The following is a 15,536-nucleotide window of genomic DNA, read 5'->3' as shown; positions in this document are numbered from 1 at the left end:
AAAATAATAATATAGAAATAATGTTTTATATACATGATTTAATATTACTATTACTGAAAAGGAAATACGTTGTAGTAAAATTACAATGTGCTGTACACATATTGTACGTAATATAAAGTAAGCATGCATATTTATATTTTTTTCTGGTCTGGTCACATGACGATTCAGCAGCTCTAGTTCTCCTGTGAATAGGAGTGCTCGTGAACAGCTGTGAATTCCCAGAGCTGTGGTGTCACCCATAGGCTACCATGGCCCCTCTGTTGTCAACATTCTCTTCTTTACCCTGCAGCAACTGCTCTGACACAGGGGAGCCAGAGCTGATGGATCATGAGACCAGAATGGGAATAAAAATAGGTAAGTACACAGGTCTTTGTTATACAGGCTATACAGGATAGGGGAGGGGGAGAAAACTTTTTTTTTTAAAGAGGAACTGCAGTCTGCTCACATAATTTCTAATAAAAACATATTTGCCATTCTGAAGCTTCCCTCCAACCACTTTGCATATTATTTTATATATACTGTGATTCTGTACTTGCCAAATATGCTGCAGAAATCTCCCTCCACTAAGTCTGGCTGCAGCCATTTTAATTGTGGGCAGCTGAAGCAGCTGCCTGTTCACTTCCTGGATTTACACAGAGGCACACCTCCAGCTTTGCAACCCTGCAGCTTTCATTGGCCCTCTTATGACTCATCCCCCTCCCTTCCTAGCAAACTCTCACCAGTGAGAGAGAGCGCTGTGCATGATGTCATAAGCCTAGGCTCATGACCAGACAAGAAACAGGAAGTGGGCTGCATAAGGTATTAACTGGCAGAAAAAATATATTTTACTATCCAAAGTTAAAACTACAAGAGCAGAAGATTTAATAGATGGAAAGTTGAAAAAATGACTGAAGGTCATTAAGAACAGTTAGGAGTTAGCCTTTTCTTCCACTTGATTATAGCACAGTATACCTGGGGCTTTTGTGCCAGTTACGCGGTTTCCCACAGACTTCCTATCATGTCCCATGTTTTTAGTATGTTTTCAGGAAGCACACCAAAGATGCAGCATGGAGGACTTTTGGTGAGCTTCTACAAAAACATGCCAAAAATGCAGAACATAATAGAAAGTCTAGGGGAAACCATGGGTACATCAGCAATGCGGCCAAACCGCAGCATGGCAATGTGAAAGTGGCCTTAAAGCCCCTGGCCAGATATTGTCATTATATACATGCAATCTAATTTTTTGGAAGGGGGAAAGACAATATATGTGCAACAGTGTTTTTGTATCAAAATATTAGAAACATCAAAAGTCCTTTTTTTTTTTTTTTTTTTTAAATCCTGAGCACATGTGCATATAATTTATGTAAGATCACTTAAACACATGTTATATTGCATAAATAGTTAGAAACTTGAGGTAAGAATGGATAAAAGTTCTTGCTTTTTACATGACTGCAACCCTATATATATTCCTTTTAAACCCATTTTCCCCACTGAGGGCCTCTTCTCACACTCCATTTAAGCATGTTGCACTATGGAGCAATATGTCACATGTTAATGTGTGTTGCATTAAGGCCGCTCAAAAAAGCTAAAAATGTTAATGTCTGGTTAATTCCTTCTTAATAGTCTAAGTGACATTTATTCTAAAAGATTTTTTTTTTTTTTTTGTGGAGTGGATGCAAGTTAGCAATGCTATCAGTTTTTTCACTTGACTGTAAATTTTCATTTGAATTATGTAGACAAAGTTACATATTCTGTATAGTAGCGATACTGTTACAAGGTTATCTAGCTGTTATTGCTTATTATTGCTTGGTTGTTATTTAGTCTGTTTCAATATGTTTATTGGTTTTAAGAATAAACATGAGATTACAAAAAAACAAGCAAAATGTAAATTGCCCACACAGGGGGCTAAAAAATGGGTAAAAATCACAAATGAGCAATAAAGATCATAGCTACGCTAACCGAAGTGACATATGCTTGAAATTAGAAATTAGGGGATGATACTGAGAAATAAAAACAGCAAAAACGCCATGTCCCCAAAGTCTATGTGCAGTCACGGGGGAGGGCTCTCTTCTCCTGCAACCCACCCCAAGGAGGAAACGGTGTGAACAACGGTGTGAACAGGAACAGTGAAGAACTAGAAAATAAGCGAGGGGAGCAGAAAAACAGGAAAATAGGGTAAGAGAGAGGGGGAGAGAGAGGAAGGGGGTAACTCGGACTTGGGAGCCCCAAAAGGAGAAATCAGACAAGGACCAAACAGGTCGATTGAAGTGAGGGGAACTCATAAGAGATCCATGGTTCCCAAACCTTGAGAAATTTGGCATGTGAATCATTGACAATACTGGACACTTGTTCATGAAGCATCACGCGTTGGGTCTTCCAGGCTTGAGCTAAAGTCCGTTTAGCCACAATAAACATATATGTGGTCAGCTGTTGCTGTGATGCATGTAAGCCAGGTATTGGACGGTGTAATAAGACTAATTCAGCGTCCCTACAGACTGTTAGATGGAAAAGGCTCTAAAGTAAACCAAAAACCCTAGACCAGAACCCCACTAGTCTTGGGCAGGACCATCAGGTATGCATGACATCCCCCCGCTGACCACAGTTGTGGAAACAACTATCTCTACTCCCAGGGAAAGCTTGGGCTATACGGCCAGAAAACCAATACCATCGGAATAGGACCATATATGCTGCTTCTAGTGTTTTTGTGTTAAAGGAGCATTTGGCCACCTTTTTCCAGGCCTTACTCCAGTCTTCTAGATCTATATGGGACTGGAGGTCCCGTTCCTATTGGGTTATGTAAGAGAGGGATGCTGATTTTGGGTGTCCATTCAAGGATGCATAAATGGCCGAAATGAGGCCAGAGTCATGCTGACATGCATGTTCAAAGAAAGTCAGTTAATATGGGTAGTTGGACGTGCAACGCAGGGCAACAATCCAGTGTTTCAGCTAAAGGAAGTGGCAGTGCTCCCTGACTGATGGGTTGTGTGTTTCCCAGATGTCCTCCCAGGATAGGAAAGAACGAGAGGAAAGGAAGTTTTGAATCCGTGTAAAGCCGTGAGAGAGCTTCCAAGAGAAGCCCTGAGGCTCTTAAAGGCCTGGGGGAAAAAGAGGTATGTGAGTGATCGGAAGTTGTGACAAAAAGGAGGACATCAATTTGCCGGAATAGCAAACTCAATCCCATATCCACAGGCCATGCAACAGCACGGGGCTCAGAGAAGGCGAGAAAGCCAGAGCATGGCTTGTATTGAGGATGAATTACAGTTGGGCAGTTCAAGCAACACCCAAAGAGGGACATCTGTAGCCGCATGAAGCATAGCCAATGGGGAGATCTGCACCCCTGCATAGTACTTAAAGACATTAGGGACCCCCAGACCTCCTTACAGCCTATGGATATAAAGAGTTGAATATGTGAATCTAGGACGTTTATGTGTCCAAATGAGTCGAAGAATCCAAAGACAGAAAGAGGGTACTTTTACTGGCAGCGTGCAAAAATAATAGAGGGCTTTAGGTAGGATCATCATTTTGACTGCAGAGATCCTTCCTATCCACAAAAGAGTGGGAAATGGCCAGGAATGCATGATGGAGGTCAAGGTCCGCAGCAGGGTGTAGTAGTTAGCGGAGAAAAAAGAAGAATAGGAAGGCGGCAGTTTGATGCCTAAGTATTCAATAGATTGTGACGCACAACGATATGAACAATGCTCCTGAAGACGCTTCCTCACATCGGCAGGGAGGTTGATGTTCAGCAACGTGGTTTTTGAAGGGTTGATCTGAAGGCCGGAGAAGCTTGAAAATCGATCTACTGTGAGCTGCAAATTGGGGAGCAAATTAGTCAAGATCAGGAAAGCGTCATCTGCAAAAAAAAAAAATTGGCTCTTACAGCTCTGCTCTCCCTTTAGAAATTTTACTGGACTCCAGCATATGTCACACCTGAAATATCAATGTTGGCTCTGATTGCCACCGCCAATGGCTCCAATGCCAAAATAAAAACTGCTGGGGACAGGGGGAAACCCTGCTGGGTACCCTGAAAACTTGGTTATTTTTTATATCTTTTTATATTTCCTAAAATTCTTTGTCAATACTCTCAATCTTAATGCCCTGTACACACGGTCGGACATTGATTGGACATTCCGACAACAAAATCCATGGATTTTTTCTGACGGATGTTGGCTCAAACTTGTCTTGCATACACACGGTCACACAAAGTTGTCGGAAAATCTGATAGTTCAGAACGCGGTGACGTATAACACGTACGTCGGGACTATAAACAGGGCAGTAGCCAATAGCTTTCGTCTCTTAATTTATTCTGAGCACGCGTAGTACTTTGTGCGTCGGATTTGTGTACACACGATCAGAATTTCCGACAACGGATTTTGTTGTCGGAAAATTTTATAGCAAGCTCTCAAACTTTGTGTGTCGGAAATTCCTATGGAAAATGTGTGATGGTCGGAATTTCCTACAACAAGGTCCTATCACACATCTTCCGAAGATACGTCACCCCGTATCGACACGCATTGGGAAGGGGCCAGGACAGAACGAGAGGTGGTTTTACCTGCCTGTGATGTGACACATATCATACTTTTTACCATTCCGGCATCTATACGTTCTATATAGAGTAAGATACATCACCCCGTATCGATACGCATTGGGAAGGGGCCAGGACAGAACGAGAGGTGGTTTTACCTGCCTGTGATGTGACACATATCATACCTTTTACCATTCTGGCATCTATACGTTCTATATAGAGTGGTGCACTGACGCACCCTGCACATGTGAGTACCCCATTTGGGGATTGTATTTATTTGATAAAATAAAATTTAAAAACAATATCACACTATCAAGTTTTTATTTTTTTTTTAATTTTTTTTTTCAACAAATATAAATTGGCATAACAAAAGATATAAGAAAGAATTATGACAATTTAACATAGAAGCATTCAAAAGCTAAGTACAAACAGTGTAAATAAGCTTGATGGGGATATCTGTACAGGTAGATGTCAGCTTCTTCCTGTATTGGGTCATACAAACAAAAAAGAAGTTCCATACAGTATCCATGCTTCTGTCTCAACTACATGTTCAAACACAAGGATGCTCAAGAAGTAGTGTTAATTGGAATCAAAAAGAAGCAGAATTGAGAGAATCAGGAGAAAATATTGAACCATCCCAAGGTTTCCAAATTTTTTCAAATTGGGGAAGATTACCTTCAATTTTTGCGGTTAAGTGTTCCATTTTGCGCATATCTGTGACAATGGAAAGAGCATGGTGTAAAGTGGGAGCGGAGGTAGATAGCCAAAGTCTAGGGATGGCTCTTTTTGCTGCCAGAAGTACAAAAGACCCTAGTTTCTGTAATGGTTTAGGGATGCCCGGGAAAGGTAGGCCCAAAAGAAAGTGTATGGGGTTTAATGGGATAGATGTGGCAAAGAGTGATTGTAATAAATTTTGTATCTCGGTCCAATACGCACTTAAGATATGACAGTCCCAGAAGATGTGACGGTGCGTACCTACAGACTGTCCACACCTCCAGCACATATCAGAAAGAGAAGGGTTTGGGGCATGTAACAACTCAGGAGTTTTGTACCAAAAAAATATTATCTTAATAGCGGTCTCCTTTTGTGCCACACATCTGGAAACTTTGAAAGCTGACTCCCAGATTTTACCCCAATCTAACAATGAGATTGATCTATTTAGCATTCTGGACCATTTTGTCATGTATTTATGTGTGGAGTCAGTTAAAGGGGGTACTGCCTGAAGTATTTTATATATAGATGAAATTAGTTTTGGTTCATATGGGCCATTTGTACACAACATTTCAAAATCTGTGGGTTTTTCTAAGGATAATGAGGGAAAGTTGGATTGGAAAAAATGTTTAATTCGTAAGTAAAAGTATTCTATAGAGTTCGGTAAATCGTGTTTCTCTTTGAGATCTGAGACTGATAAAAGTTTACGTGTTACTGGGTGAACCAGATGTCGCAGTTGAAATATGCCTGCATGAGTCCATGGAAGTGTTCGCAAGTAAGATAGTCCATCTGGGATGTCTGGGTTAAAGAGAATATTCTGGAGAGGGGAGCAAGGTAAGGAAAGAGAAAATTTATCCATACATCTTTTCCAGATAGATAGCGTAAAAAGCATTGGGGATAGACACAAAGACCTTAGTTGGGGCATGAATTTCTTTGAGGATGGCCATAACATATAGCAAGGATGTACAGTAATCCCCATTTCAATTTCAGCCCATCTACTTGCGGCTTTTCTTGAGGTCCATGTAGTCAGTACCCTAAGGTGAGAGGCATATTAGTACTTAATGAAATCGGGGGCGGCCAACCCGCCTTTAGCTCTAGGGGAGAGGACTACCGATTGAGCAATTCTATGGGATGCATTATTCCAAATAAAGTTAAGGCACTTTCTCTGGAGATTTTTCAACTGCGACATAGGGACTGAGACCAGGAGCGTTTCAAAGAGATACAATAATTTGGGCAGTACCGACATTTTGAGAACGTTAATTCTGCCAAGGAGGGAGATTGGGATAGAAGACCAATGTTGTAGGGGTTTAGCAATTTCTGCGAACAAAGGAGAGAAATTAGCTTGGTAAAGTGAGTGATATGAGGGGGTGAAATGAATTCCTAAATATTTCAGTGAGGTCTGGCACCATCTATACTTAAATCTGTTTTGTAAGGAGCTGATCATGTCTGAGGGTATATTGATGGGGAGAGCTTCTGTTTTGGTCTGATTAACACGAAAACCTGATAAGGACCCAAATATGGAGGGAGTTTCATGCAAGGAGGGTAGAGAAGTGTCGGGATGTGTGATGGTTAGTAAGATGTCATCTGCGAATAGAGAGAGTTTGTAATCCTGTTGTCGTAGTGGAATTCCCCTGATATTAGGATGAGATCTAATAGCTGCTGCTAAAGGTTCAAGACTTAGTATAAATAATAAGGGTGACAGAGGGCATCCTTGTCTGGTGCCATTTCTGAGAGTAAAGCGTTGTGAGATATAGGAGGACAACTGGACTTGAGATGTAGGGAGGGAATATAGGATTCGTAGAGCCTGTATAAAGGGACCTGAGAATCCGAATTGGGTTAAAACTGTGAACATGAAGGGCCAACTCAATCGATCAAAAGCTTTTTGAGCATCTAAGCTCAAATCTATGGTGGGACGTTTGGTTCTAGTTATTAGGTCTATCAAATCTATGGTTCTTCTTGTATTATCTCCAGCATGTCTCATGGGAACAAATCTTACCTGGTCCCTGTGGATTAGGGACGTTAATAGAAGGGATAATCTATTGGCTAATATCTTAGTAAAAATTTTGTAATCTGAATTTAATAAAGCAATAGGGCGGTAGTCGTCGGGTAATGCGGGGTCCTTACCCGACTTGGAAATTACTGTTATGTTTGCATGTAAGAATTGTGAATGCGGAATGGATCCTCTGAAGAAAGAGGAAAATAGGGATTGTAGATAGGGGGTTAAAGTTTGTGCAAAAGTTTTGTAATAAATGTAAGGAAGACAGTCAGGGCCTGGGGATTTGTGGGCTCGAAGATTTTTAATCACCTTTCCTATTTCCTCCCCAGTAATCGGAGAGTTAAGAGAGGTTATATGATCGGCGGAGATTTTTGGTATCGGTAGGGAATCCATGAATTTATCAAACTCAGATTGTGAGAATTGAGGATGCGAATCAGGACCTAAGCAGTTATATAACCGACTATAGAAGTTTCCAAAGACTTTTGACATAGCTTTCGGGCAATATGTGGGGGTACCATCAGATTGTATCAAGTGATCGGGGATCGATAGAAAGGGCCATGGTTTTAATTTGTTAACCAGCATCCTGTGTGGTTTGTTTGCATAATCATAACATTTTTGCTTGGCCCACAACATGGATTTGGAAATTTGGTTCAGGTCAAAAGATTTGATCCGATCCCGGATTGAGGTGACATTTCTCAATTTTTCCACCGTGGGGGAGGCCAGCAAGTTTCTTTGAGCTGTCTGCAGTTGAGTAATTAGGTCATTTTTGAGTTGTACAGAATCTTTTTTTAGGCGAGAGCCCATAGCTATACATTCACCTCTAAAAAAGGCTTTGTGGGCCTCTCACAGGGTGGAAATCTCTGAAACAGAGCCATCATTAATCTGGAAAAATTCAGTTAGTTTCTGCTGTAGTTTGGTTTGAGATAAAGGGTTTTTAAGCAACAATTCATTAAGGCGCCAGTGGCAGGATTTAGTAAAAGACTTTGTCAACAGGACATTGAGTTCAATAGGTGCATGATCCGACCAGGTAATAGGATTTATTTCAGAAGAGACTACATAGGGAAGTAGAGGACCTGTAGCAAGGAAGTAATCTAGTCTAGAATATGACTTGTGAGGGTGAGAATAGAATGTATAATTTTTTTGGATTGGGCGTTTTATCCTCCAAGTGTCAAAAAGATTATGGGATCTAACTAGTTTGCGAAAAGATGTTGATAATTTCTTGGAGGCAGATTGTGGAGTGGTTTGGAATAAAGTTTTTCTATCCCTGGTCGGGGACATGCACGCATTGAAGAAGGGTTGTAATTTCTCAAAAACTTTTGTAAGGAAACCGATTTGTCCTACATTTGGTGCATATATGTTTACCAGAGAAAAGGAAGTATTTAGGTGACTACACTTCAGGAATATGAACCAACCTTGGGGGTCTAAGTAGGAAGAGAGAATCTTAATTGGGCATGAGCATTTAATAAGAATTGCCACTCCCGCTTTCCCAGAGGGATCAGAAGCTATATATGCTACGGGAAAGTGTCTAGAAGCGAATTTAAAGGAGCCCCCAGATTTAAAATGGGTTTCCTGAACCATAATCACCTCTGCTCTGGATGTTCTAAATTCTTTCAAAGCCTGCCATTGTTTGCCGATGGAATTTAATCCTTTAACATTACAGGAATAAACCTTAAGGGCCATATTTGGTCATAAAGAAAAATGCTAGTATAGTATAAAAACTGTGAACATATAAATGAGCATCCTTAAAAAAGAACATTTGAAAACATACATATCTTGCAGTTGATACAGCATTGTAAATATAGCAATGAAAAAACATATAAAGGTCAAAAAGGAAAAAAAGGAAAAAAGACCTGCAAATGAAAACATCAAAGGAGGTAAAAAAAAAAAAACAGGGAAAAAATTGAATGAAGAGAGAAAAAAAACAGTAAAAAAAGAAAAAGGAAAAATGATTTTTGAAAAGCCTGAGAAAAAATGTCAGGCTGCCCAGGCAAAAGCCTTGGGTCATAGTGGGGGGCATGTTAGCCTGCAGGAACTGATGGAGGAGGGGGGAGGTGGGGAGGTCCTCGTCTCTGATTTTTGTAAAAAGAAAAACAAACAGACAGGAGGAAAAAGGAACTTGGCATATTATTATAAGCGAGCAAAAGAATCCTAGACAAACTAATAAAAGAAAATGGAAAAAATGTTAAAGGTGGAAAACGGCCTCCAAAAAGGCGTCAGATGGAGCCATCATTAAGAGGTGTGTCCTCTCAATAAAGTGACCTAGTTACAGTGAGGTCACTGAGGTAGCCATGACAAGTGTTATCTGGTCATGGAAAAAAAAAGGGCAAAAATTGAGAAAAAAAAAAAAAAGTAAGTCGCGTCAAGTTGGATATCTGTGGTTATTAGCTCGTTGTGGGGTGGAGAAGTTCTTCTGGGATTTTCGTTGAACTGGGGTCCAGATTTTGGCTGGTGTGGTGAGTGATTTGGGATTCGGAGCTTGGGGTGGGAAATCTTCCTCGAGCAGAGACGGGAGGCCTAGGCTGCGGATGAAAGCTTCACTTTCATAAAGGTCTCTCAGGGAATGTTGAACGTCATCTTTAGAAACGGATAAGCGAAAGGGGAATCCCCAGCGGTAAGGAACCTGGTGGTTTTGTAGACGAGCAGTGACAGGACGGAAACTGCGCCTTTTGGCCAGAGTGATTGGGGAGAGGTCATTGAATATCTGAATCTTGTGTTGCTTATAGTCAATGCGTGACTTGTTACGCGTTGCAAATGTGAGGGCTTCTTTACTCTCGTAGAAGTGGAAGCGGATAATAACATCCCTGGGATTAGCATTAGGAGGAGGTTTTGGGGCCAGAGACCTGTGCGCCCTGTCCATACGCCAGTCTATGTCCGGAATGTGTGGGGCTAAAGTAACAAACAGGCCTAAAAGATAGGGACGAAGCTCCTTGTCACTTACTGTCTCAGGGATTCCCCTAATCCTCAGGTTCTGACGTCTTTCACGGTTTTCCAAGTCTTCCTGTTGAAGCTGGAGTTGGGAGACTGTATGTTTCAGGCTGGAGTTGTCCTCTTCGAGAACATGTACATATTGGGTCAGTTCATCGAATTTATTCTCCAATGTGTTGGTGCGTTCTCCTAGCTGATCAATTTCACCACGTAACTCATGCGCTATTTTGCCCACATCTTTAGAGATACTGCGGGTTAGATCATGTAGTAATGAGTTCAACTTTGTATCTAGAACAACTACTGTCACTACATCTATGGGAGGGTCAGGTGGGAGAGAGTGTTGAGATAATTGGGATCTGTTATCATCCTGGGTCAAGCCTTCCGGCAGGATATGAGAATCAGCAGTGTCCGAGGATCCTAGCTGTTCGCTTGAGGTCGGGGATCGCTGTTTATATAAAAAGCGTTCCATGTTATTGGGAGTCCGCGATGGTGGCGGTGGGATAAAGCCTCTATATATTGCCTTCTGGAAGCCAATCTTCCCCATGCAGTGTTAGGGAGGATCAGGTAGCCTGTTGTTGTATCACTCCTGTAATTAATAAGGATCCGCTAGCTTTGTAGGAGCATCTAATAAAGAGACGGGGACCAGAGTTCTCCTCTTACATGTCTGCTATCCTGCACGCCGAACTGGAGGTGGTCACATTAGATGTCAGGGAGAGCTGAGAGAGTAGTTATGAAGTTTGCAGATAATTAATGGTTATGATGTTTGCAGGTAATTAATAGATTAATAGATTAAAGGAATTAGGCTGGAGGGGTACTCGAAGTACCAAGATGGCCGCCGGCTTCCAAGACTAGGCCGGAGCCGCGGACTTTCCTAGTGGCATAGGCCGGTCGGACGAGTACCGCTCTTCGCAGGCCCGAATCGGACCTTTAGGGTATAAAGTTAGAGTCTCCGGGGGTCAGGCACTGTGAAGGGCAACAGCGGAGAGAGGATCAGGCGAATGCCTTATTACTCACAGAGTCCAGGGCTGAAGATGTCCAGTTGGTAGGCCTAGAGATGGCAGTAGGCCGTGGGGGGACCAGAGATGAAGGGAGGGGATCCCGTTCGATTCTCCTCCACTGTACAGGCATCCAGCACTCCCCGGCGGTGTCCCGGGTGGGGAATCCTAATTAAGGCCTGTACTGATCTCCCGATCCACAGCGATGGAAGGTGACAGGCTCCGGATGAGCCGTAGGCCCCAATATGGCGGCGGGCATCCGTAGTTTGGGACAGGCAGTGGGCCCAGAAATGCCAGACGTGGCTTGATTTCAGCCGAGATCCGTCCGGATCTGTAGCGGAGAGGGCCTAGATTGTTTTCTGCTGTATATATCCTTTCCTCGAGGAAGGATAAGGCAGGGATGGCTGTGGATATTATTTGCCTGGACGGAGCACAGCGTCCATACGTCCTCCTTGTATCTCGTCTGGCCACGCCCCCCCCTATCAAGTTTTTCTCTCATACCCTTGAGATACTGCAGTGTATACCTGGGACCAAGCAACCGGCATAGAACCCTGAGGTGGTTCATAAGCGTGTTTAGACTAAGCGTAACTGCCGAGTTACATGCTCTAAGGTGAGCACGCATTACTAGGGGGTCACAGGATTGCATCAGTGCATGATCTGCAGCACGAAGGGATATAGAAGCATGCTTGAGTCAGCATAATTGGATTTCACGCACAAGCACTTTAAATACGTTTATTAACGGAGCTTTTTCACAGGATTGTTATAATACAATCTTAATAAGGATTGCAACGCAGAAGCACTTATTTGGATTTATTTATGCACATGTACCTTTTGCGCATTTTTTATATCATCGCGGTTTATAAGTTTGTCACATATTTTCATATATTTATTGTTTGTCACTGAAGCACTTTCTTAGCTATAAGGGGGGTATGTATGCCCGCAGTGGACATTACGAGTTATACTGGTTGTCTAGGATCACATTATTAATTATCATATTTACACAGTACACTGTAGCGCAGCGTATTATCTATTTTCGTAGCCGTATGTTCCACTGTTTCCAGAAGGATTTGCATTTGCCATTTTTGATGGCAAACATTAGCTCAAATTGTGTTTGCACACTGAGATTTTTTAAAAAGGTTGATTTGTCAAGGAAGACTGTTTGCTTCAAGGCCATGGCGATTGTTCTCCTGGCTGCAATTAAGCCATGGATGAACTTCTGTCAGCTTTCATTCTTCTGTGTGTCCACAACTGGGTAGATTATGCATCACATCCTGTCCTGTAGTGGGTTAATATATACAAAACTTCAGTGACCTATGCACCACACAGTAAGGTATGGATGTCCCTATAAACTGAGATCTCTAAACTGTTGGGTGAAGCTGTTGGTGACCCTACATTGTACAGGTGTATGAAAATGTCAAACAGATTAAATTGCCTTACCAGCAGTTTACCAAAGCTGTACAGAAATTCCTCAGATATGATGTGGGGACGAAAAACCTGTTTAAAAACATTTAAAAAAAAAAACAAAATCATTAGAAAAAGGGCTAGAAATATATTTTTACCTCAATAGGTTGACTTTAATTGAATGGATCATGGACACACAATAAACACTACCTCTGCATAGAAGCTGAATACAGTTTGCAAATAAGAAATGCAAAAAATGATGCCTGTAGAAAACTATATGCCACAACAAGAGGGTAGGGAACATAGGCCTCACTTTAATTTGTTCTAATGTGAAGGATGCCATGCACCAACTAAAAGAGACCCTGTCACCAGACCATTAATTTCAACAATAATCTTCACATAGGATTATATGTGCACATTGCACAATGACAGCTGGGCGGGAACGCTCTTGTTCTGGGAGGACGTCATATGACGTCAGGGATCGCCAAGGTGATCGTGGTGAGCTGTGTCCCTCGGACACAGCGCATCACTGATCAGGGTAAAGAGCCAACAACGTGGCTCTTTACTGTATGATCAGCTGTGCCCAATCACAGCTGATCACAAGTAAACAGTAAGCAGCTTGCTATGGGGGCACCTGAGCCGAGCCGTGGCTCTGTGTGTCCATTTAGACATGGAGCCACGGCTCGGCCCTGCTCCATTTCTCTCCTCATTGGCTCACTGACTGATCGAAAGCGAGCCAATGGCATCCGATGCTGTGTCTTATGCCCCGTACACACGGTCGGACTTTGTTCGGACATTCCGACAACAAAATCCTAGGATTTTTTCCTACGGATGTTGGCTCAAACTTGTCTTGCATACACAAGGTCACACAAAGTTGTCGGAAAATCCGATCATTCTAAACGCGGTGACGTAAAACACGTACGTTGGGACTATAAACGGGGCAGTGGCCAATAGCTTTCATGTCTTTATTTATTCTGAGCATGCGTGGCACTTTGTCCGTCGGATTTGTGTACACACGATCGGAATTTCCGACAGCGGATTTTGTTGTCGGAAAATTTTATATCCTGCTCTCAAACTTTGTGTGTCGGAAAATCCGATGGAAAATGTGTGATGAGCCTACACACGGTCGGAATTTCCGACAAGGTTCTATCACACATTTTCCGTCGGAAAATCCGACCGTGTGTACGGGGCATTAGTCAATGAGGAGGGAGAGTATCGGATAGCTAAGGCTCTCGTGCAACATTGCTGGATCGAGATGGGACTCAGTAAAGTAGTAGGGGGGCTGCTGCACACAGAAGCTTTTTTAATCTTAATGCATAGAATACATTAAGATAAAAAACCTTCTGACTTTAGAACCACTTTAAGTAACTGCCCATATGGGAGGTATGGACAGACAGCTGTACTGGGTGTCTGCAGGAGCCTCACATTGCATCCACGATCTGTTGATCGCAGGTACAATGCTTTGTAGGCTCCTAAGAAGAAAAATAATAAATGTGCATTTTTTTACCTGTATACAAATTTGCATTTATTATTTTTTTTAAGTGAACTTAGCTGGCGTTAAGCCTTAATTTTTTTAGTCAAGACCCTCTAAATCTGCTAGCGCATCTAATACTATCCTCTCCACAGACTGATATTGCTGCAGGTTAAAATAAAGGTAAAAAAAGCCTAAAAACTACAAATGAAGCCACCACATTTAAGGTTTCATAAACGGCAATATAATACATTTTTGTTTTGGGGTTTAATACCACTTTGCCACCTATAAATGGTTAGTTATGTACAATGTCTAGCTCATATGGTAGTTCATACAGTCTTTATATTGTAAACTGACTTTTTCTTCTAATAAAAACTAATTGAACAAAAAGAAATTCCACTTTAGCTATGGAAGGTTCATATAGACAGAAGGTGAAGATATGTGTGGGTAGGGGCAAGTGGCGCTACCTGTATGGGTACGTATCGGTTATGTATTACCTATATAGCTCAAAATTACTTGTGTGCTCTCCTAGTAGTGAATAAGTGTGCTTGGGCAAACCCGTGTAATAAAGTGTATATGTGCCCAATGGGATAACTATCCCGTAACAAAAAATACATCCAGATTAAACCAGTTTACCACCAAAGTGTATATGTATATACAAATGTAACAGAAAATATCATCAGTACCATTAATTGTAAATAATAAATAAATATGACTGCACACAACTCTCTCCTATTCTATAAAGGGTTAACCTTATTTTACAATTCGTTCTTATACTTCCTACAGTGGCTAATATAGAGTCTCTTATCCGTCCACATCCAGTGCCATCCACTGGTTACATATTGCCACTAAATCTCCATTGTGCACAATTAACGTGACCAACCAATATATATATATAAATAAGAAAAAAATGTGTATATAAAGTGATCCGTTGTTTCAAAAATATACCAGTTGTGACACAGTTGTAATATATAAAAAAATTGTGGATAAAAATCAATATTGTGAAAGTTCTATCTTGAAGATATTTCATTCAAAAAATTCCTGCGTGAAGTGACTGTGGTGATGACAGTTGAAATCCAGTGACTTAGGTGCTCCCCCTCAAGGGTCCCCACTCACCCGCTCCCTGCACCCCTGCAGGGGTAAAAAGCATCTGGTATCCTCGATACTTTCTTGGAATCCGATGTAGTTGTCCAATGGGGTTATCCTTAGGGGGCTTCCACTCCAGGTGTAACTGTCCTTCAGGTTTAGGCTTTATACTCATATAAAAGAAAACAGGGCTCCCATCGTGTGATAACGTATTGTATTTATTTAAAATGTTATTAGGTCCAATGACCAGTATTATAAAAATAAATATAAAAGTTTAAAAACAATTAACACTCCCGAAGGAGTGAAAATATCGCACTCCGTAGGGGAGATCAAGCCCGGAGAGGAGCTCGTGGATATACGCCAAACAGCTGAGCGGCGTGCGCCTCAGCTGCGCTCCACGCTCTCTCCGACTTCCATGTATGACGTAGGTACGTAGCTCCGCCTTACGTG

The 15,536-nt window shown here is 41.8% G+C and overlaps 1 protein-coding gene across 2 annotated transcripts in view; it reads right to left on the bottom strand.

Annotated features, from left to right (window-relative positions):
* Window positions 1-15,536, bottom strand: part of LOC141144583 (serine/threonine-protein kinase ULK4-like) — a 1,176,078-nt gene that overhangs the window by 618,708 nt on the left and 541,834 nt on the right. For both annotated transcript variants that reach the window (XM_073630414.1, XM_073630413.1), the window contains exon 25: window positions 12,566-12,622. In XM_073630414.1, the coding sequence (XP_073486515.1) occupies window positions 12,566-12,622 (57 nt within the window). The remainder of the gene's footprint in view (window positions 1-12,565; window positions 12,623-15,536) is intronic.

The sequence above is a fragment of the Aquarana catesbeiana genome, linkage group LG05 (assembly GCF_042186555.1).
Source record: "Aquarana catesbeiana isolate 2022-GZ linkage group LG05, ASM4218655v1, whole genome shotgun sequence".
Classification (NCBI taxonomy): domain Eukaryota; kingdom Metazoa; phylum Chordata; class Amphibia; order Anura; family Ranidae; genus Aquarana; species Aquarana catesbeiana.
The sequence above is the reverse complement of the archived record's forward strand: the minus strand, read 5'-3'. Positions and strand labels throughout refer to the sequence as shown.